The sequence below is a fragment of the Podarcis melisellensis genome, assembly GCF_964234715.1.
Source record: "Podarcis melisellensis genome assembly, chromosome: 10".
Classification (NCBI taxonomy): domain Eukaryota; kingdom Metazoa; phylum Chordata; class Lepidosauria; order Squamata; family Lacertidae; genus Podarcis; species Podarcis melisellensis.
The window spans coordinates 58,020,342-58,043,656 of NC_138542.1; the positions used below are offsets into that span (position 1 = coordinate 58,020,342).

A 23,315-nucleotide genomic window follows, 5' to 3' on the forward strand; every position below is an offset into this window, starting at 1 on the left:
TCACTAACTTTGTGCAGTCAGCATTCAGAGCTACTGATCATGTGTGTTACCTTTCATTGACAGATTAGCTGTTACATTTTATATTTATAGTGCAGAGAATATGTACTCAGTGCTAGATAGAGCACATGCAAGAGTTCCTAGATTCAATCCTTAGTATTCCCAGGTTTGGCTGCAATCCTGGAAAGCTACTTTTCAGTCATTGTATCTCAGTCATTGTATCTCAGTCAGACCGAGATACATGGACCAATAACCTCGCTCAAGATGTTACAACTTTCTGCGTTCAGTGTCATTGTAGGAAGATTCATGTTCCACTATCACATTTGAAGTATGTCATGAGAGTGTTGCTCCCAGTGTATAGCTGCACTAGGTTTGCCTGGTCAATGAACCCTGTTGCTCTGAACGTTAAACATTAATATGTGTATATGTTCTAAATACAGCTGTTGCAACATTGAAATATTCATACATTCAGATACTGAGTAGATCCATCAAGTTATCTTTTACAGCATTTTTGAGGTATAGTACACTCGCATATTTAGGTTGCTGAACTTATTCAGCAGAGCTGGCATTTTTAAATTGAGTGGGGGGGGGACAAGCCCATCAGGAGGTGAAACCTTTCATCCTATATTTATTTAAATGTTCAATGAAATCATAGCTCGGTGCTGCCTTAGTCAGCTTAAGGCTTTTTTCTCTAAGGAGCTTTCCAGCTGTTAATTGGTTTAAGTATGTAATGTATTGTACAGCCAATGGTTATCCAGACTTCTGCTCACTACCCGAAAGAGACATATCCAAAGACTGAAGCAGAAAAATCCATTAAAGGGAAAATAAAGACTGGATTTGGTTAAAATCTCTACTTCAGATTAAATCAGCAGATTAAATCTACAATCAGCTCCCTTTCTCCTACAATGAATGTCTCTACATCTTTCTGTAGATTGTTTGTGTTACATTTTTCTCTCTCTCTTGCACTGTTCCTTTCCCCAATTCTTCCCCTCTTTTCCTGTCTTTCTCCTTAGCATCCTGAAGTCTTATTGAGTCACCCATCCAAGCCAGTAAGTGTTATGACAAACTGGAAGGCCATAGCCAACCCCATTTGATTGTGCCGTTTCTGCATGTGTAGTCTCTTGTGTCTTTGTATTCCGTTCCCAGGAGACAGTGAAAAATTTCAAGGCTGTCATGCCTAGGTCAGACAATGGATGTGGACTTTCCTTGTTGCTTTGTTTTAGTTTTTTTATTTAATCAGCTTATAGTTCTGCTACCTTTCTGCTTCTCTGCTTAGTTGCTTTTCTAATCTGTATTTCTCAGATCCTATTTTTTATATGTCAAGTATAGGAGTGCTGTAACAAATTTGAAGGTGGTAGACTCTACTTCATTGAAGGTTTTTAAACAGAGGATCTGTCAGGGATTCTTCAGCTGTGATTCCTGCATTGCAGGGTATTGGAATAGATGACCTTTGGGGTCCTTTCCAACCCTACAATTCTATGTGTCTATGAAATCCAAAATCCTTGGGAGTGTATATTGCAGATCAGGAAACGTAACATGAGGATGCTGGCATGCTTAATGAGCAGAGTTAAAGAAGCTATCAGAGGTAAGAAGAGTTCCTTCAAAAATTGGAAACCTTGCCCTAATGAAGAGAACAAAGGAACACAAACTTTGGCAAAATAAATGTGGGCAGACAGTAAGGGGTGCTAAAAAATAATTTGCACAGCACAATGCTAAAAAGACTAAGATCATCAACAGCAAGTTCTTTCAATATATTGGTAGCAGGACACCATCTAGGGAGGAAGCTGGACTCTTGGATGTGTGCTAAAGGAGGGTAAGGAGATTGCTGAGAAGCTGAATTAATTATTTTTACCTGTCCTCACAGGGTAAGATATAGGGCAGATCCCAGTGCCTGAACTAACTTTTGCAGGAAGGGAGTCTGAGGAACTGAGGCAAATAGTGGTGATAAGAGATTAAGTTCTAGACTTAATATACAAAAAGAAAACTGACACACTGCTGGGTCTGGAGGGCATCCACCTGAGAATTCAACTCAAATGTGAAAATGGTAATCCTATAACAAAAATATGTTGTGCCTCAGATCAGCCTTCTCCATACCTGAGGACTGGAAAGTTGCCAATGCGACACCAGTTTTTAAAAAGGAATTCAAGGAGGATCCTGGAAATTACAGACCAATAGGCTTAACTTTTTTGATAGGAAAACGTGTGGAAAATATTGTTAAAGATAAAATAACTAAGCATATAGAAGAACAAGCCTTGCTGAAGTGTAGGCAGCATGGTTTCTGCAAGGGCAAGTCTGGTTTCATAAACCTACCTTTAAGAGTGTCAGTAAGCATATAGATAGAGGTGATCCAGTTGACATAATGTACTTGGACTTTCAAAAAGCATTCAACAAGGTAACTCAACCAAGGCTTCTATGTAAATGTAACAGTCATGGAATACAATGAGAGGTCCTGTTGTGGATCAGGAACTGGTTAAGTAACAGAATAAAAGAGAGTAGGAATAAATGGACAGTTCTCTGAATGGAGTGATGTAGAAAGTGGAGCCCAGAAGAATCAGTACTGACACTTTAGGGATGAACAGTGAGGTGGCCAAGCTTGTTGACAATACTGATTTGTTCAGTTGTTAAAACAAAAAGAGATTGTGAAGAGCTCCTGAAGGACCTCTCCAAATTGAGTGGGCAGTAAAATGGCAAATGCAGTTCACTGTAAACAATGGTAGAGTGGTGTATGCCAGGGTGAAAGAAAATCTTAATTTTATATATACGCTCATGGGGTTTAAACTGACAGTAACTGACCAGGAATGTGACCTTTGGATTGTTGTGGATAACTCTAAGTAGATGTTGACTCAGTGTGTGACAGCTGTGAGAAAGGCAAAGGGGAAGTAGGGGAAGACGCAAGTGGGCAAGTTGATATTCATTCCCATTGAGAGCAACATTTATGCATTAAAGAAGAAAAGAATAAGAGAAGAGAAACTCTGGTGTAGATAAAATCAATACATGGAACAACTGCTATTTTCCTCCTTGAACTTTAGATTATGGAAAGAAAATCACCCACATTTAGTTTATATTTCCCTTTTAATAGTAATAAATAATTTGCAACAGATGTGAACAGACTTCAGGCTAGTGAAATCTACTTTGGGTTTTTTTAAATGTACAGCTTCACAGCCCTCCAGAGAAATTCCAAAGCCACTGTCCCCCACCCCAAGAGAAGTCAATAAATGCATGAGCTAGTAGCAAAAGATATGGGTTCGCATCTGTGATCAGTGATGAACGTAACTTGGTGACCTTGGGCCAGTCACTGCCAGGGCCTAGCCTCCCCAAGACAGCGATCATGTCCAAAGATAGACCTGTCCTCTAATGCCTGAAGCTTGCAACACTGGCAAGCACCACTTCCAACTTTTTCCTGCTGTGAAAAAGTATCAAAACTCTGCTCTCCTCCCACTATCCTGCTCCACTGCATCATTTCTTAGGATCATTGGGAAGTGACAGATTGGGACAGGAGGCCTTCCTGGATTTTTTATTTTATTTTATCAGGTAGGTCATGAGTAACAGCAAAGGGTCTGGGGCTCAGTGGAGTGAGTTGCCTGACTGAGGTGTAGATTGCACATAGAGAGAAATGTTGATTAACAATAAGAAGGCAAGAAGTGGGAAAGGATGCCTGTCCCTCCCCATTAAGCCTGTGCATTTGAGATGATTCTTGGAATGTGCCCTGGTAAAGTTCCTGGCAAGAACATCTCAGTCATTGGCACTAGATAGAGAAGCAATAAGGTAAGAGATTCCAGGGTTAGCATGTTCTTCACAAGCTGACTGGTCAGAGTTGGATACAAGATGGTGGACTAGATGGAGCTTTGGTTTGATATAACAGGACTCTTGTGTCGTGTCTTGGGAACAGAATGTTTTCTGTTACAAATGTGAATATGGATACAAAGAATAACTCTTGGGATACTTTTTTGTGCAGGCTCATGAAGCAGCATTGGAGGCTAGGGCCAGTCCAGAGATGAGTGACCGATTTCAGCAATTGGAAAGAGATGTGGCTCGCTACCGGGAAGAATCCAGTAAGGCTCAAGCTGAACTGGACCGTCTGCTAGAAATCCTGAAAGAGATGGAGAATGAGAAGAATGATAAAGACAAGAAGATAGCAGAACTAGAAAGGTGAGAAGGGTATGGGAGAGAAGCCCGTTATCAGGTTTTCAACTTGTTGTCATTCAAAACAGGGCATTGGGGGAGTTTCTAAAAGTTAGTTAAGGGTTTTTGCTGCCCCCCTGCCTATTTCAAAAGGTATGCTGATGTTTCTGGGATCTCTTTTAAATATTAGGAGCAAAAGTGCAATTGTAGGAAACGATGGTAGCTCAGTGAAGCTGGCTTTCATTTCATGTACTGTACATGCATACTTGAACCTGACAAATTTATATGATTTACTATAGTACAAGTACCACAGATAATACTAAGCATTTTTAATATGCAACTTGATGTGAGGACTAATTCTGCCTATATGAGAACATGTTCTGCAGCCATATGAAATTAAACAAGAGAATGCCACTTAGTAGCTTTGAAACAGGATTTCCACTTCTTATATTATTATGACATATTTATTTTCACCTCTCCTTTTTCCCTGACAAAGACTCAAGGCATCTTACAGCTAAAAATGCTCTTCTTGGTAATACTTTCTTAGTAATGTGGTTTCCCCAAGCCCATCTTTTTCTGTGGAGAGAAATTAGGTAGGACTTAATATCCCCACTAGATTTGAACAGCTAGCAGTTGGGTCACTGGAGAAGTCATGGGAACAACACCTTAGATGGAAAATGGAACAAAACTATTAGCCATTTATTAGGCTTTTAAAATTTCTCCTGAACTGCAGTCGTAAACTCTTAGTCCGTTTTAAAAGAGTGACATATAATTATTATTTACAGTTTGACCAACAGTTGCCTTGAAAGGTATAATATGGAGGTTCATTTCTTGGCGGTGCATTAACTTTTCCTCTTTTGCCGGAATGGGTTTCCTTAACATTATTTCATATGGATTCAACTGCATTTTGTCAAGTGCCAGGAAAATCACATAGATTAAGACCACCACCTGAGTAGAATTTTCCTTGGTGAATATATTAATTCTTGAAATGCAGTAGCTGCTTGGCGTTCCCTCATTGCCCAAAATTTGTTCATCTGACTTAATATTTCAATGTTGAGTTAGATGTTGAATGTGTTTAATAGTTATGGGCGGCATTTGTATAAAGAAATCTACTCAGAACTCCAGAGAATATAATTAAGAGAATTTATTGTAGGGAGAATTTGCACATCTGTAAATACTTGGTGTTACTGCTTCACATTTTTATCTTCTTTGATATGCAGAATCTACTCAAAGGTGCCAAAACAATATTCTCAATTCATTAGGAACACACAGATAATTAAGTTGCATGAAGCCTCACAGCTGGATTACCAGTTCAAGTTTGTTACCTTGGATAGTATCTATTCCTGTTTCATTGAAACAGTAGAAGGCTTTGAAAATCAATATTCATTATTTTTCAATGAAACTTTGAACATTTCCATTAATGGTGTTCTGTTGGCCACAAGGGAAAAATATGTCATTTCCTTTATTTTTGAATTCCAAAATGTCTGTTAGGACAGTTGAAATAGAATTGCAGAAGTTTTACATAATATTCTTGAAATTTAATTTGTCAGTCTTATATAGATCTCTCCCAAATTTAACTTTCTCCACCAGTATTTGATTTTGGTCCTATTTTGCATTTCTCTGTATCCTACCAATATGCATGTTTGGATGTTCCTTCAACCTCAAAATCTGTGCAGAATTCTCTATCACTGTTGAAAATATTGTTACCTTCCTTATTATAGAGGTTGAAAACCTTGGAATAATCTTTTGAGTTTTTCCTGTCATTTTTTTACATTTAAAATGTTTCTAAATCCCACCATCTTTCTTTTCAACTTCTTCCAAGGTCAGTCATTATGGAGAGCTTTGTTAGTCTTCTCTCAGAATTTCTGCTGTACTATAACTGTAAATGGGTTGTTCATTTTTCTGAGTGTAACCTGCAGTCTTGAAGGATGAATTCTCAATAGAGTTTATTACTCTCCAGTTGAAACTGAAGATAATATGGTTCCATTTCAAATTGGAGGAAACATGTACAGTATTTGAGATCTTCCTCTGTTACCACATTCTTCCAATCTGTAAGAGATAACAAGAAAAATCACCTTTTAAAAGCATAGTTGATTATTCTGAAACATATGTTTTTAATTTGTACAGGAGACACCAGTAGATTAACTAACTGGCTGAGACACACCACATTTGTAGCATTAGCTTCCCCTGCAGCTTGTACTTATACACCTAGTACCTTACCATAGGGAAGGTGGCTGATAGAAATAGCTTTTCCTGCTGGAGCCAGACTAGCGACTGCCTCTATACCAGGGTGCCACTCCATAAATGAGAGAAAAAGAAGAAATTAGTTGATGATGCTATCAATGAGTTCTTCCACAGCTGCTTCCTACAAATAAAAGAAAATACAGTATATGGCAAAAAGAGTGATGGAAGCACTACATTGAAAGAGTGATGAAAGACCTACATTGGCTCCCAGTACATTTCCAGGCACAATTGAAGGTGACCTGGAAACTACAACTAATCCAAAATGCGGCAGCTAGACTGGTGACTGAGACCACATAACATCGGTCTTGAAAGACCTACACTGGCTCCCAGTACGTTTCCGAGCACATTTCAAAGTGTTGGTGCTGACCTTTAAAACCCTAAATGGCCTCGGCCCAGTATACCTGAAGGAGCGTCTCCACCCCCATCATTCTGCCCGGACACTGAGGTCCAGCGCCGAGGGCCTTCTAGTGGTTCCCTCCCTGCGAAAAGCGAAGTTACAGGGAACCAGGCAGAGGGCCTTCTCGGTAGTGGCGCCTGCCCTGTGGAATACCTTCTTATCAGATGTCAAAGAAATAAACAGCTATCAGACTTTTAGAAGACATCTGAAGGCAGCCCTGTTTAAGGAAGCTTTAAATTTTTGATGAATCATTGTATTCTAATATTCTGCTGGAAGCCGCCCAGAGTGGCTGGGGAAGCCCAGCCAGATGGGCGGGGTATAAATAATAAATAATTATTATTATTTATTATACACCATGTTGTGCAATGCACTGATCACATCACCACTCAATATTGAGGGAGCCTGGCCCCCTCCTTAAGAACTTCAGGGCCCCCAAAGCGCCTGCAATCCTGCAAGTGTTCCACTATGTTCAATGGGGCTACTCCCTGTTCAATGTGTTTAGGATTGCATCATCAGAGGCTGGTTCTTAGCTCTTTTTGAACAGGTGAAAACACTTCAATAGATTAAAGTTGAAAATCAAATGAAGAACGCACCCAATTTGTGAATGGCTTTGTTTTTACGCAGTTCTGTTCACGTATCAAATGTCTGGCTTTCTAGTTCCTTTTACTAATTACTTGCTCTCTTTATGTATTGTCATCCCACAATCATCTAATGTTTCATTGATGTTTCTTTTGTGTTCTCCCTCTCTGTCTTTCCTGGTTCCCTTGGGTTGTTTTGTGCCTGTGGTTTTTTGGCCATGCCTTTTCTCAGAAGGCACGCTTCGCACAGAATATGCTCCCCCTACCAGGTGTCTGTCTCTCCACCCCAGCCTGTAGGGGGTTTTGTATGGGACTTTTTAGGAAAGTGAGTTTCTTACAAGGCTATTGTTTCTTGCTGGCGGAATGCTGCTTTCTGCTAACTGGCTGTAATTTCTGCTGGGGTTTGCTGTAGTCAGTGTGTGTATGTCTGCCAATGTGCCACATTAATTGGATTTATGCAACATTTTTAGACCCTGGAATACAACTTAGAGCACTAGTTCTGCTGGTATCATATTATCAGCAGTTTTGAATGACTTGTGTTTTGACCTCCTCTTCTTTTGGTGGTTGTATTTCTGTGAATTCCTTCACTATAGCTCCATTACTTTCAGACCATTTCAGTTTCAAGCTGTTTGGCTCAATTGTGCTTTCAAACCTATATAAAACCTGTTTTGTGTGTTTTAAAATTAGAATGAGAATACTGAAAGATAACACACAACTCTGAAACATCTTGCTTATTTATTTATTTAAATATTTATTTAATTTGTCTTTGGAGGCACGCTGCCCCATAAGATGGTTTACGGATCCATTTATATATATATTTTCTAGTACAGCACAATCCAACTGATCAGGAACTAAAATAAAAAATATATTTTATAGGATTTTATTCTAATTAAAAGAAAAACACATAGTCGTGATAATACCCTGTGTCTCTTCATGGGGTATGGGGTCACCACTGAGTGAGCCCTGTTAACCCAACAGCTCTTGCTGGCAGCTCAGAGAACAGGGCCTTTGATACTGATCCCTACACAAATGCAGGCACGTAAACCTGTATGAGCGTACTTTTCATTCTCTTCAGGGTGACCATCATTCACCTTTCCTTAATAAGCTGTTTATAACTAGTTGCGGGCCCGGGTGCAAGTGAAGCCATGAGGGGTGGAGGGTGAACAGGCAGTTAAGATATAAAATAAGACACAAGGCACCAGTGCTGGGATCAGATAAGGCCACAACTTTATTGATTACAGATTTATGCAGGTTTGGGCATAGGCATTGTGTATGTATCTTGTAATCCACCAGCCTGCCTGCTGGTTTATGGATAAGAAGTAGGGTTTGGCCACTGTCGCGGGTCACCTATTCACATGCTTCATATCCAGAGACCCTCCGTCCCCCGATCACTAGTAAGGATACTAAGGCCTTTCTGTCCCTTTTGGGTATTTGGACAGGAAGCACCCCCAGGCTCCCTTGGGGGATACCCAAACTCCTGCCCAACTGGTCTAAGAATCCAACCCTCATCTGCCACTCGAGATGGGCCCAATACTGACTCTGCCCATGTAACTGTGAGAAACTGCAATTGCAGCTCCAGTGATGTTCTGATCAGGGAATCCAGTGAAGACTGCTTGTCTTAAGCACACTGACTTAAATAGCCAGGGAGGGGACTGGAGGGAAGACTTTCCCAAAATAAACAGAATTTTAAAAATGCTAGTTTGAGGATTGTGTCATCTCATATTGAAGTAGTGAAATGACCTGAAATTATTGAACTTTGCTCAAACTTTATTTAGAAATGCATCACTTCACCCTATGTACCATTTTCCTTCAATTTTGTAACACATTGTATCAAAGGTATACACTTAAAGTTTGGAGGCTGCTTCTCAATGTTGTAAGGAATGCGGGTAGCATGTGTGCTTGGAGAAAAACGTTGCTTGCAATAATGGTTGCATTATTTTGTAATTTGAGTTGCCTCATTCTAACTGATCTTGCTTGCTCAGGCCTGCTTTGTTTGGCGAAGTTGCTTGCTGTTTTGTATTTAAGTCAATTTCACTGATGTAGGTTTTTTAAAGGATGTTGTACATTTAAACAGAGTGTTTCCAAGGTGCTCTGCAATTCAAGGCATGTTCTAAATGTATAAAGCAACCAGCAGGGTTTTTGGCTAGTTGATGAACTGCCAGGTCACAAGCTTCCAGTGCCTGCTATATTTTTGTTGCCCAGTATTAAATTGGTATCAATACAAAGTCTTGTAGAAAACAAACTAGGTAATGTTTAGTTTTTCTCTCTGAGGTCTTTGACATTTAACTGAATAAAGCACATCTCATCAGTCATTTCTGGCCCTGTCCTTGATGTTGGCAAATGAAAAAAGGACATTTCTACAGTGGAAAAATAAATTTGGTCATAAATAATCTGAAGTAGACGTTTCATTGTCCTTTCCTGACTTCTATACTTTCCCTACCCCAATCCCTCTGAGATATTAGAGTAAATAGTAAGTAGCTGCAGTGTAATACTGACCCAAAATCAGTAGGTTCTAAGCTGCTAACTTTTTTTGAAACACAGCTGTTTTAAAATCTGTTTTCTTGTTGTAAATGTATCTAAAGATGACAACTTGCATTTGAAAGTTAACTTTCAGAGCAGCAGGTAACTTTTTAGCTGAATTGACTGGCATCATTAATGGTGGTCTGTCAAGTATCAGATCCACTATGTTTCTAATCACATTTCTTTTGAAGTGGCAGTCTTCAGTTTTTAGCAATTTGTATAGTTGGTATATTTAATCCATTGAAATGACTTTGAAATGAGGCAGTGCATCGATTTGAAACAAATGTGCATTACGCCCAAATCAACCTGATGGTTTTGGATATAACCTTTTTTAAGTAGCCTTAAACTGGCTTACAGTTATATGTAGCGGGAAGCTCTTGAGTAAAACTGAGTAAGAGAGCAAATAAGAATTTAACTTTTACTCAAGACATATTTTTGCTAGTAAGTCAAAATTCTGGTGGTCACTTCTGGATCCGAATATTTGTACTGCATTCCTAGAGTACGTTTAAGATAGAGCCAGTTCAGAGGTTACCACGACTGTTTCTTGAACATTTATATGTTATTTAGTGATCTGTTTCTCACATGCATGATTGTCTTGGAGAGGAGGAACAGTATATTATTCCTGATGAGGAAGAGCATGATCTGGGTTGAATGATTGTCCTAAATAGCCATAATTTTAGCTTGTAAAAACAACACAAAACTTTCTTTGCAACTTGCTAAATCAAGAAGATGAAGGATAATGCTGCTTTGATTTTGTCTGTCAATCTCATATTTATCAGTGAAATTGACCATAGATAACTCTGAAAACAGGGTGTTAGAATTAAAGCAAAAAGGCAATAATGAACTCCTGAGGCCCATGGCTGTGCAGTAACCTCCAACAGGTAGTCTTTAGCATGCCTCCCAGTCCATAGTGTTGGAGGGAACTGACTAGAAGTAGCATGTTCATTATTGTTTTTTAGATTGCACCTCATTATATAGACTTAAAATATAGCTGACTTGACAGCAAGCTTGAAAATGTTCTTAGGTGTTTAAAGAGTTTATACAAAATCATAAGTAGTTCCTGGATTTTCTTAAAGTTTTATGAGCAACACATGAAGGCTTGTGGTGTATTGATTTGATTAATTTTGGCCTTCTTGTTGAGATAAATTAAGATATTTTCTTGGAATAAATTTTAAATCTGAGAGGGAGGCAGCCTGAAGAAAGTTGTCTGATTTCCCAGAACTGTCATCTTGCTAACATCTATGTTCCAGAAAATATTCTCTCAAGCAGTAGACAGTTGCTTTCCAGTTTGATCCCTGCAAACTTTGGAGTTGTCTTTACACTATTGCTCCAAGAAAGGAAACAAAATAATCAAAAAGAAGGCATTTTCTGAAGCACTCCTTATGTGTTGAATGGTGTAATCTAATTGGGTGGTTTGAACCGCCCTGAGACCTTCGGGTATAGGGCAGCATAGAAATTAAATAAATAAAAAATTGTAAATAATTCTTTTTGTTGCTGGGAATTTTACCAGAATGGAGGATTTTGGTTGAAAAAGCCTTGCCTTTCTTTCTTGTCTTGCTTTCTGATGCTGTGCTGCTCCTTTGTCACTTTTCTTGATGTCTTAACTTTGGAGTGTATCCTCATTAACCTTTTCTCTAACTTTCTCTTTCACATTTCCTACCCTGGATTTGCTGCTTGGTTCAGCCTCACTTCAAGGTCAGTATATATTAATTTAAGAATTTTATTAGAGAGGTACATCTACAGCTGAGGTAGTGAAACACTGAAACCCAATTTTCTTCTCTAGAAGATGGGATCAGAAATATCTTACTCTATATAGGAGAGCTGGACTACAGAGTAGTTTATAGCACAAAACTTGGATGTGCTGGCAGTAGTTACTGTTGTTTGTTCAGACATTAGCAAATTCTTATCAAAATGATGAGCAGGGGAGAGTGGGACAGTCAGCACATTGGCTGGCTTCCTCCAGTCCTGCGCTGAGTATCTGCATTGTGGCCTCTGTGTCACCTCATCCAAGTTCAGATTCTCCATCTTCTGCCTGGTGAGGGAGAGGCCAATGAGGCGTGTGTACATTGTATCAACAGTGGCTATGGGCCATCTTGAATCCATACTGTCTGCGTGTTGCCACATCTTTCAAGAATTCACTTGTTCTACACCTTATTGATTTATCTGTGTGCACGGGCAGACATTTTGACCTGACATTAAAACTTTAGTCAATTTTGTCATTTAGAGCCAGTACCTGAAAATAAGAGAGTCCTGAGTGGTACTTCTCTTTGTAATAGGAAAATCAGTTGAATGGCCTACTATTGGAAGACCCAGGAGCTTTGGTTGTGCGTCTTAATCATTGTGTGTGTTTTATGTCTTTGATGAGAAGTTTTAAATCTGCCCTATACTTACGGGTTGTGGCTGTTTGCAAAATAATCCCATTGTATGAGAGTAATAAATTAGCGGATCAGTACCCATATTTTTCAAATAAGGATTGTATGGGACATTGTTTTCAATGCTTATGCAAATATAGATGGCTGCTTTGAGGGGGAAGTATACCATTTAGAGGCTAGTTTTGAACTTGTGCATACTTGTTTTATGTATGTTTAAACACTTGCAAAATTTTGAGTTTGCGGGATGCATTTCTAATTTAGGATATTATGGTGTGCTGTGCTGTTGTCAGAAAGAGCACTCTGGTTGTTATGCCAAAGTTACACATGTTTCTTTTTTGGAAGTTGCAAGAATAATCAAAAGGAAGTTATTAAAGTTCCAAAAATATTTGTATAACCAAACTTACAACAAAAGCCTGTGTTGAGCTATTGATCAGCATCCCCACTGGTAATAACTCCACTTACCCATATATAGAGGAGGATAAACTTGGGAAGCAAGAATAACAGTAACACTACCTGATTTCATCGCCTCTAGTGGGAGAAAAATTAAAAACACATTGTTACAGTAATTCATATCCTGAGTGTGCCATAGAACCCCAGAAAATTTAGCATGTGGCTTTATTAATGCCATATGGGGGAAGATGGTGAAACATGGAAGACAGGGCTGGCAAATCCCAGTGTTCTTCTAGCCAGGTATGTTTCCAGTCAGGTCTGAAATAGTTTGGAGCAAAAGACCATAAAGGATAATTAAAAAAAAAAAATCCAAGCAAAACAGTGCTTTAATTTCTAGTTGGGTAAGAAGCCAGCAGGAAAGAGATCTTATCGCATTTCACCAGCTAGACATGAGCAATACTGAACATATGTTCGCCCTAAAGGCATGTGCCAGAAGTTTGCAATGAAATGGTATAATTGTCAAGGAGTTTTATAAAAAAGGAAATGGTGTAAAGGCTCTAATTTTAAAAGTCATCTCTATTCTCCAGAGAAAAAATTTTCAGCTGCTTTTTCTAAGTACAAATAGTTGCAGTTTCTAAGTCTGAAATGCATATAGCAGAATTAGAGTAACTTATTATATCTTAAGGACAGCTACTGTACTGGCCTACTGATATTCAGCACATTTGAAAGCCAAAGTCCTTTTAAATATTTTGATTTTTAGTTCATATTGCAGAAATGGTCTCAGTGCAACACTAATAAACTTACCATGCTGAGTTTATAATGAAATACCGTTTTTTGTTGTTGTTTTTTGCACCATAACACTCACTTTTTTCCTCCTAAAAAGTAAGGGGAAATGTCTGTGCGTGTTATGGAGGGAATGCCTACGGGTGGCATGCCTACGGATTTTCCTCCTCTAAAAACTACGTGCGTGTTATGGTCGGGTGCGTGTTATAGAGCGAAAAATATGGTAATTGTCTTGCAGCTAACTGGCCAAGTAAGCAGTCTTGCATGCATGTGCAAATGCACACATGCACAAATTTTTCACAAGGTTTGAATATTCTGGTTCTGTGCTATTCTCAAATTCAACTGCTTCATAAGTGGGTCATCAAATTGGAAATTGGCCCCAAATTTTCTGCACATTTTCAAGGAGGTATGGGTCTTGCCATGACTGATGCCTCAAGTCAAGCTACTCAGGCACATGTCACCTAGCATACTAAACACTTGGAAAGTAATAATTCAAAATATTTTGGCAAAGAGCAAAGTCTCTTTGATGTATGTATGTACGTATGTATGTAGGTATGTAACTGCTCAAAAGCTCAGGGGCAAAAGAGCCTTCACAGTTTTCCCCTCCACCATATTGGTAACAAGACCAGTGAGTGTAATATGATCTCTTTGTCATTCTGCCATAACATCAGTATATCATCATACCCCACCATCCTATTATTTAGGGAGAAGACTTGCACAAATCAGATGGCCATGTTTATGAACTTCTTTGTGATGCCTGCACCCTGCATGGGTGATAGTAAGCCTATTGAAATTAATGGACTGACCTTAGTCATGTTCATTAATTTCAGTGGGCTCACCTTGAGTGAATACTGTCCCATGTTTCTTTAGGAGAAGGGAAATGAGCCCTCATTCCTCCTCCCATCCAAAGACTTCCCTCTAAATGTCTGAAACAGGCCCCAGATTCACACTTGGAGGCATTTCCACAACTACATTTAAATTTGTCAACTCTAAGAACATAGATATGTGTGATGGGACGATGAGCTGCTTGTGCGTAAAATGCAAGTCCCTCAGAGTTTGATCAGGCTTTCAAACCTCTGCCTGTGACGGAGCCCCTCCAGCATGGCTGCGTCAATCACTAGTAGAATCCGAAAGTGGCTGCTTTCGGAAACGTTTCCAACATAAAAGCTCCTTAACGGAAACACGTCGTCTGGCCTCTCGGCGTGACAGTTTCCGTCGAGGTGTGGGTGTCCCTATAGGAGGTCCTGAGACCTCCCCACTGGTTTCGCTTGAAGCGTCTCTGAGCCATCCCTCCGACTCACTTTCCCTTGGAGTTCTTGCTCGCCCTCTACTGGTTCCCTCTTCCGCTGCTACTGCTCTCTCACCCTCAGTGAGCCTTTGCGCCTCCGGCGCTTTAGATGTCAGTTCCCTGACATCCACCTCCCCTCCAGGGCCCCCTTCACCCCCTCCCGTCTCCTCTCCTACTGGCGGTGAGGAGGTAAAACCCTTGAAAGAACCTCCCTCATCTTCCGACGTCGCGAACACTTCCTTCCACTTGTTGCTGTTCCTACTCTCTAGGTACTCTTCGTCATCAGAGTCCACTCCCTCTTCCAACTCCGACTCCGCGAACCCTTCCATTTCCTCTTCCTCATCGGTGGTGCCGAAATACTCCCTCCTAAACCTTGCTATCGGCTGAGGTTTCCTCGGGAACCTTTGATGGAACGTTTCTGTTAAAACCTCGTCATTGACTTCCTGCGCACTTACCCAGGTGTTTTCTGACTCCGGTTCCCCTTCCCACGCCACTAAATACTCCACCTGATTTCCCTTCCACCTGGAATCGAGGATTTCCGCTACATGGTTGCGGCGTTCCCTCTCTTCCAAGGCTGGTCCCCTGACGTGCTCCCCTTCACCTCCTCCCCTGTATGGTGACAGTAACGACCTGTGGAACACTGGGTGCAATTTCATGTGATTGGGTAATCGGAGTTTGAAAGCTACCGGGTTGACCTGCTGAATCACCTCAAAGGGTCCCAATCTTCTGGGCCTCAGTTTCTTACAACCCCCTTTGAACGGCAACCCTTGGGTTGACAACCACACTTGATCCCCCACCCTTATGGTTTCACCTTCCCTTCTGTTCTTGTCTGCCTGCTTCTTATATTGTGCCTTAGCCCTTTCTAAGTTGAGCTGGAGCTGCTGATGGATGGCTTCCATCTCTTCTACAAAATGTTCAGCCGCTGGGACGCTCCATCTCTCCCCTCCTTCCCCTGGAAATGCCCTGGGGTGACACCCGTAATTAGCCAAAAAGGGACTCATCCCTGTGGACACATTCTCCGCATTATTGTAGGCAAATTCTGCCAACGCCAACTTTTCGACCCAATCGTTCTCTCTGTCATTGACATAACACCTAAGATATTGTTGAAGAATGCCATTTGCCCTTTCCGCCTGCCCGTTGGTTTCAGGGTGCCGGGCAGTTGAAAAATTGACTTCCACGTGTAACAAGCTCATGAGCTTCCTCCAGAACCTGGAAGTAAATTGTTTGCCTCGATCTGAGATCACCCTCGAGGGAGCCCCGTGCAACCTAAAGATATGTTCCACAAACAACTTCGCCGTTTCTTCCGCTGTGACTGCATGTGAGCATGCTACAAAGTGGCACATCTTAGTTAACAGGTCTACTACTACCATGATGGCTGTTTTCCCCTTGGACCTTGGCAGATCCGTCATAAAATCTATTGATATCGCTTCCCAAGGCCGTTCTGGTGTGGGTAAAGGTTCTAATAACCCTGCCGGCGCCCTTCTTTCCCCTTTGGCTCGCTGACATTGGTCACACCCTCTTACATACTCCCTTACATCTTCCCTCACCTTAGGCCACCAAAATTCCCTGGTAACCAACCACATGGTCTTGTGTTGCCCAAAATGTCCCGCCGTGGGGCTATCATGCAACTGCTTGAGTACTCTCCCCCTCAATTCACCTTCGGGTATATACAGTGCCCCTTTGTAATACAATGCCCCATTTCTTTCCTCAAAACCTCCGGGGCTCTCGCCCTCCCCCCTGAGACCTCTGAGCTTATCCTGGGCATATTCATCATTTTCCGTTTCCTCCACCAGTTCTCGTTGCCCCACCATCGCCGCCCCACACACCCAGCGGTCCTCCGGGATGACATGTCTCTCTTCGATCACCCCCTCCCCTTCCCAATATTCTGGTTTGCGTGAGAGCGCGTCCGCCCTGACGTTTTCTGGGCCTGGCACATAACAAATCTCAAAGTTAAATTTGGAGAATTCCTGTGCCCATCTCACTTGTCGTTGGTTGAGCACTCGAGCTGTTCTCCAATACTCTAAATTTTTGTGGTCGGTGCACACTTGCACCTTGTGTTGTGCTCCAATTAATAAATGTCTCCACCTCCGGAATGCTTCGTGAATGGCAAGTAGTTCCCTGTCATACACCGTGTAATTCCTCTCGGACTTATTCAGCTTCCGCGAGAAGAAGGCACACGGTCTCCACTCCGACGCACTCCTCCCCGGTTGAAGAAGGACCGCCCCTACCGCCCGGTCGGATGCATCTGTTTCCACTCTCATGGGTTTTCGTAAATCCACATGCAGAAGTTGTTCTTCCGAGGCGAAAGCCCTTTTCAGTTCTTCAAAGGCTCGATCCGCCTCTGCCGTCCAAACAAATTTCTTCTTGCTGCTGAGACAGTCGGTGATGGGCGCCGTCAAGTGGGCAAAGTTCTTGATGAACTTCCGATAAAAGTTCCCAAATCCCAAGAATCTTTGCACGTCCTTCTTGGTCTTCGGTGTCTTCCATTCCAGTACCGCTTGGACCTTGCCTGGATCCATGGCCAATCCCTTGTCTGACAAGCGGTACCCCAGGAATTCCACCTCCTTGGTATGAAACTGGCACTTCTCCAGTTTCACCCACAGCTGGTTGGCTTGCAGCCTGCCCAACACTTCTCGAACGTCCCTCACATGCTGTTCCTCATTTTCTGAATACACCAACACGTCGTCTAAAAAGGCCACACAATTCTTGTAGAGCAAAGGTCCCAGAACGTGGTTTATAAAAGCTTGAAAACACGCGGAGCCCCCTTGTAGACCGAAGGGCATAACGAGGTATTCAAAGGCTCCCAACGGGGTAAACATGGTGGTCTTCCATTCATCTCCCTTCCTTATGCGTATCAGATTGTACGCCCCCCGCAGGTCCAGTTTTGTAAAAATCTTTCCCTTCCTTACTCTGGTCAAAATGTCATCAATTCGGGGCATAGGGAAAGCCAGGGGCTCCGACACTGCATTGAGGGCCCTGAAGTCACACACCAGTCTCGGTTTGTCTGTGTTCTTTTTGTCCACAAAGAACACTGGGCTGCCCCCCACCGCTCGGGACTCTCTGATGAAACCTCGCTTCAAGTTTTTGTCAATGAACTCCCTCAGCTCCTGCATCTCCCTGTCTGACATGGCGTACAGCTTGCCTACTGGGAGTTGGGCCCCTGGGAGTAGGTTGATTTGACAGTCAAAGGGTCTATGCGGTGGCAGTTTGTCTGCTTCCCTTTCGCTGAATACGTTGCTCAGATCTGCGTATTGCGGGGGCACCTTCCCTTTGTCCATCACTTCCATCCCCGCTAGGGTGACTCTGTCTCCTCCCGAAACCTTCCCCTCCTTGCAGTGTTCTAGGCAATGCGCTGACCCAAAGGAGACCACCCTCTGATGCCAGCCCACTAGCGGATCGTGTAGCGCCAGCCAGCTCATCCCCAAAATGATGGGCGCTCCTCCCAGGATGGCCACATTAAACGCTATCTGTTCGGTGTGCCTTGCCACTCTCATTATCATCGGGACAGTCTGTTGGCTAACTTCTCCCCCCAACAGCTCTCTGCCGTCAATCGTAGTCACCTGCAAGGGGTTACTTAAAGGGATAGTCTGTATCTGGTGCTCAGCTGCAAACTCCTTACTCATGAAATTACAGGAGCTGCCTGAATCCAAAAGCGCCTTGACCTTTAGTGGGTGTCCGTTTGGCAGTTCTAGTAACACCTCTATCACTAAAGCGGGTCTGGGGGGTTCTGGCATGGGCACTTTCATTGCTCTTTGGCCTGGCTGCTGTGCCCCAACGGTGGCAGCCAGGCGTTGGCTTTTACTTGCTCCTTGCCTTCCTCTTCCTTTCCCCCAACAGCTCCTGCCATCCCTTGCCATTCCTTTCTTTGTGGGCAAACTCTGGCAAAGTGCCCTGGCTGTTGGCAGAGATAACATCTCTTGGCGCTCTTTCCCTCCTTTTTCCGCCCTTCACTGGGATTTGAAACTGCGCGCGCCCGCGCTGTTCCAACTTCCATCGGCTCTGCCGGCGGGAAAGGTGGCTCTGGAATGTCTGGAATGCGGAACTCCCTCCAACGGTCTCCTTTCTCTTCCCGCTTTTCCATAGCCCTCGCCTCCTGGCGCGCTCCTATGGCCAGCGCAGATTTGGTTAACTGGTCCATAGACTCCGCCCTGGGGCCCCGGGAAAGCTCATCTTTGACGGTTGAAGAAAGCCCCTCTTCGAAAAGCATTTGGATGGGCTCCGCCGATAGGTCCCACCCCAATTTGTGAATCAACATGGTAAATTCAGTCCAGTACTCACGGACAGATCTGCTTCCTTGCTGGCAAGCCATTAACTGCCTTCGCACCACCCCCTGCTCAATATCGCTGGAAAACATCAGGTCCATGGCACGAAAAAACTTCCTCGTGTCCTTTAAGATCTCATTATTCGCTGCCATCAGGGGTCTAACCCAATCTTTCGCCCCGGATTCGAGATGGCCAATCACATACGCCACTCGCGATTCCTCATCGGGGAAGTCATCAAACTGCAAGTTTAGAGCGTATTGCATCTCTGTTCTAAAGGCATGATAGTTCCTGGGATCCCCCCCGAATTTCTGCACCAATCCTGGCACCTTTCTGGCGAGCGGGGTGGTTTTCTCCTTTCCCTTTTCTGCATCCTGAGCCCTCCTCTCCTCAAGCCTCGCCGTTTGCAGCGCCAACTGGATCTCCAACGCCCTGTACCTTTCTTCCAGGCTTGGACCTCCTCCAGCTGCTCCTGCTTCCCCGGTTCCGGCTGGATTGCTCATGATGCTTCTCCCTGCACAAGCTGGCTTTCGGAGACTTTCGGATTGCTGTGATGGGACGATGAGCTGCTTGTGCGTAAAATGCAAGTCCCTCAGAGTTTGATCAGGCTTTCAAACCTCTGCCTGTGACGGAGCCCCTCCAGCATGGCTGCGTCAATCACTAGTAGAATCCGAAAGTGGCTGCTTTCGGAAACGTTTCCAACATAAAAGCTCCTTAACGGAAACACGTCGTCTGGCCTCTCGGCGTGACAGTTTCCGTCGAGGTGTGGGTGTCCCTATAGGAGGTCCTGAGACCTCCCCACTGGTTTCGCTTGAAGCGTCTCTGAGCCATCCCTCCGACTCACTTTCCCTTGGAGTTCTTGCTCGCCCTCTACTGGTTCCCTCTTCCGCTGCTACTGCTCTCTCACCCTCAGTGAGCCTTTGCGCCTCCGGCGCTTTAGATGTCAGTTCCCTGACAATATGTCAATTTGTTTCAGTACATGCCCGTGTTGCCAACAGTTTATTAAAGTCTTCAATCATATAAAGTAAAAATCAATGATAAGATTATTGTATATAGCCCATACCTTCTCTTATATATCCTCTATTTCTTCACTCTGCCTCAAGCTATTTTTAAAATATGTAATGGTAGGGGTTGACTGAGCCCCCTCTGGAAATAATAACAAATTAAACATACAAGCAAGACCAAAAGCAGGGGTTGTGAATATATAGAGTACCATAACTGCTTTTCTCTTCAATCAGCTTATAGCATGATATTAATTGCCTTATATGTCTGTATTGGGTGGCCTTCCAAATATTGCATGAATCAGCCAGATATAGGACATACTTAGATGCATGCTTATGCAGTCTTCAGATTCCATCCAAAAGGTTAGTAGCATAGGACAACTTCAAATTCCACCCGTATATCCCAAACATTTTAGAACACTCATCTTGGGACAATATGAATTTTATTTAAGTTAATGTTGTGTTTTAAATGTTGTAACCTTAGAGTGAAGGGTAGGTACTAAATTGTAATAATAGTAATAATAATCAGCAGCATCAGTGAGGAACATCCAGAGGAAGGATGTTCTGTACCTGGGGCAGTGTCACAGAGAAGGCCTTATCCTGTGTCACTATGTATCAGGTTATGCACATCAACACACCCACAAAAAGGACCTTCCACACAGAACATAGGGTTCAACCAAGCAGCTATAAAAGTATTCAGCTCAAAGTCATTTATTGTTTTACACGCTAAAGTTAACACCTTAAATTAGACCAAAAAGCAAATGAGCAACCATTGCAATTCTAGTCTGGCAGGGGCATCCTGCACTAGCTGCAGCTTCTAGACTGTCTTCAAGGGTAGCCACATACAATGCAATACAATAGTTCAATCTACAGTGCAGTAGTACAGTATACAAAGTAGATTTCACATTCTTTATGTGCCCAAATGAGTATAATATTTGTACTATTATTTTAAAATAATTTTCAGATATTGTAGGGTTCAGCACATGTATGCACATTCATTCTCTCCCTGTGTTGTTGACTGCTCACAATGCTTTTGAAAGTGCCACATGGGAAATTATTTAGGGACAGGAGAGGTTGTTTTTTAGGGAAATTGATGGAGCACAGTGTTTTCATTTACCATTATGTAAAATGTTTAAATTACAATATATCGTCATGTTAACATATCCCAAAGTAAACAAATTATCCAGTGTGACATCATTAGAAAGATAATTGAGGTTATTATTCAAACTTAATTTATGTGCATCAGATTATTCCAGCAAATATAGCCTCCAGAGGGTGTTTTTTAAAAAAGACTAATAAATGATTTATGTGCACCTATTAGTGACAAAGTAGACAGTCATTATATAGCTTATAGAGTCCCCCTACCCCACTATAAACCATGTATGCGTTTTATGGTTTACCAAAACTAAACCAAAATGAGTTTCAGTGAATAGCACTTATTTATTTATTTATTTATTTATTTATTTATTTCATTTTATTTATTTTCTCGCATTTCAATCTCACTTTCCTTCCATCATGGAATCCAAGTTGATGTATGTGTGGTTCCCAAGAGGTCATCATCCAGGCAGTAACTTGACCCAGACCTGCTTGGCTTCTACAAGGTGGTGACCTCATCTGCCTTCAGACCTTCAGGAACTTGGGTTCCTGTTATCGATCTCTGTGCCACTAATGCAAGAGGAGCATTTGCCAGCATTTGGGCCCATTTGCTACCTTTAGACATTATTAAAAGAAGAAGTTGCACAAGTACTCTAACCCGTCAGCAGAGGAATTGTATTGCTCTTTGTAGCACCAGATAAAAGTCTAGCTCACTCAGGGGCACAAGTGCCTCTGTAGTTTTCTCTCCACTAAAGAAATGTGTGATGCAGCCACAAGTTCATACCTTTCACAAGGCATTAGAAAAGTCTTCCAGACTTACATGGGGTCAGTCATCGGCAAAGTATGTAAGGGATTCATTGTCCCCCTCAGATTTTCTGTGTTAGAGACTCCAGCAATGACTGGCCTACTGCCATTTGAACAGTGAGGACGTGTGCTCTAGTGAACAAGGATTCAAACTGTGCGCAGGGGCACATATACAAACCGCTCTCCCAACACATCATGCACCTCTCAGCCCTTGACTGCATAGTGAAGGTTTGTGGGAGACTTCTGCTTGCATTCTCTTGAGCACAGTCACACAGAGAAGTGTGAACAAGCCCCACTGCAGACACACACAACATGGGGAGGGGCGGGAGAGGGAGAGGGAGAGCATGATGTGTCAAGATGTTTGAGGTGCAGTTTGTGTGCACCTCCCTGTCCCCATCCATATTTGGAGGCTTTGCATGTTCAGGGAAATGCCTAAATAATTTTTTGCTTGATGAATTTCTCTTCTTATAGGGAGAGACTGTTCTGCTCACCCTGCACACTGATTCACATCTTTGTTAAGAGTGGAAATGCAGTCTTTTCCACACTGTTTAACACTGAAAAAACTGGACTCTACTCTGTTGTGTTGCTTTGATAGAAATTCAACCTAGCTTTCTTAATTGCTTTTGCTGGATTTAGGACAACTCTTACACAGGTTTTTGGTTGTGATTTCTCACTGTTTACTTGCTTAAAAAATTGTCCAGTAGCACCTTAGAGACCAACTAAGTTATTCTGGGTATGGGCTTTCGTGTGCATGTACACTTCGTCAGATACACGAAGAAGTGAATCTGAAGAAGTGTGCATACACACGAAAGCTTATACCAAGAACAACTTAGTTGGTCTCTAAGGTGCTACTGGACAATTTTTTAAATTTTTTTTATTGCGTCAGACCAACACGGCTACCTACCTGAATGTTTAATTGCTTATCGAGCCTGGAGATGGGTTGGAACCTTCACCTTCCAGGAAGAGGATTTTAGCCTTTCCTTCCTGCCTCTTGAAGTAGGAACTGACCCAATACTGAGTGACCCACTCATAATTACAATAAAAATTACCAAGGGAATGATTTCCTTATATATTCCCCAGTGGTTCTTCAGTGCTTGATATGTTTTACTAGTATTGCTTTTTAATGTCCATATTTGATGTCCATGAATTTCAAGGAGTCTACTACTAATGCTTCTAAAAAAAGAATTCAAAATAATTCTTTAAAAATGAACTATACATAGATGCAGTCTGTGTTTCTCAAATGGCAGGCCTCCCAAAAGAAGTTCAGTACATTTTTGGAAAGAATATGGAGGAAGGGACAGAAACAATTTGTCTAATTTTGGAAAAATAGTTAGGAATCAGGGTTTTCCAAAGGATAGATTGTAACCATTCTAGAATCATTAAAAGGGGAAGTGGGGAGTTGCAAATTCCTGATTACTGTAGAGAGTAGGTGCTGGGGGGAAGGTATAGGATCTGGTTAGGTATC

General features: G+C 42.2%; 1 protein-coding gene across 13 annotated transcripts in view; it reads left to right on the plus strand.

Moving 5' to 3' along the window:
• ERC1 (ELKS/RAB6-interacting/CAST family member 1) overlaps nucleotides 1–23,315 on the plus strand; it is a 165,845-nt gene that overhangs the window by 51,957 nt on the left and 90,573 nt on the right. For 9 of the 13 annotated variants that reach the window (XM_081926820.1, XM_081926818.1, XM_081926819.1 and 6 more), the window contains 2 exons: nucleotides 1,011–1,046; nucleotides 3,953–4,146. In XM_081926820.1, coding sequence (XP_081782946.1) covers nucleotides 1,011–1,046; nucleotides 3,953–4,146 — 230 coding nt within the window. The remainder of the gene's footprint in view (nucleotides 1–1,010; nucleotides 1,047–3,952; nucleotides 4,147–23,315) is intronic. The other 4 variants (XM_081926817.1, XM_081926822.1, XM_081926825.1 and 1 more) reach the window with 1 other exon arrangement.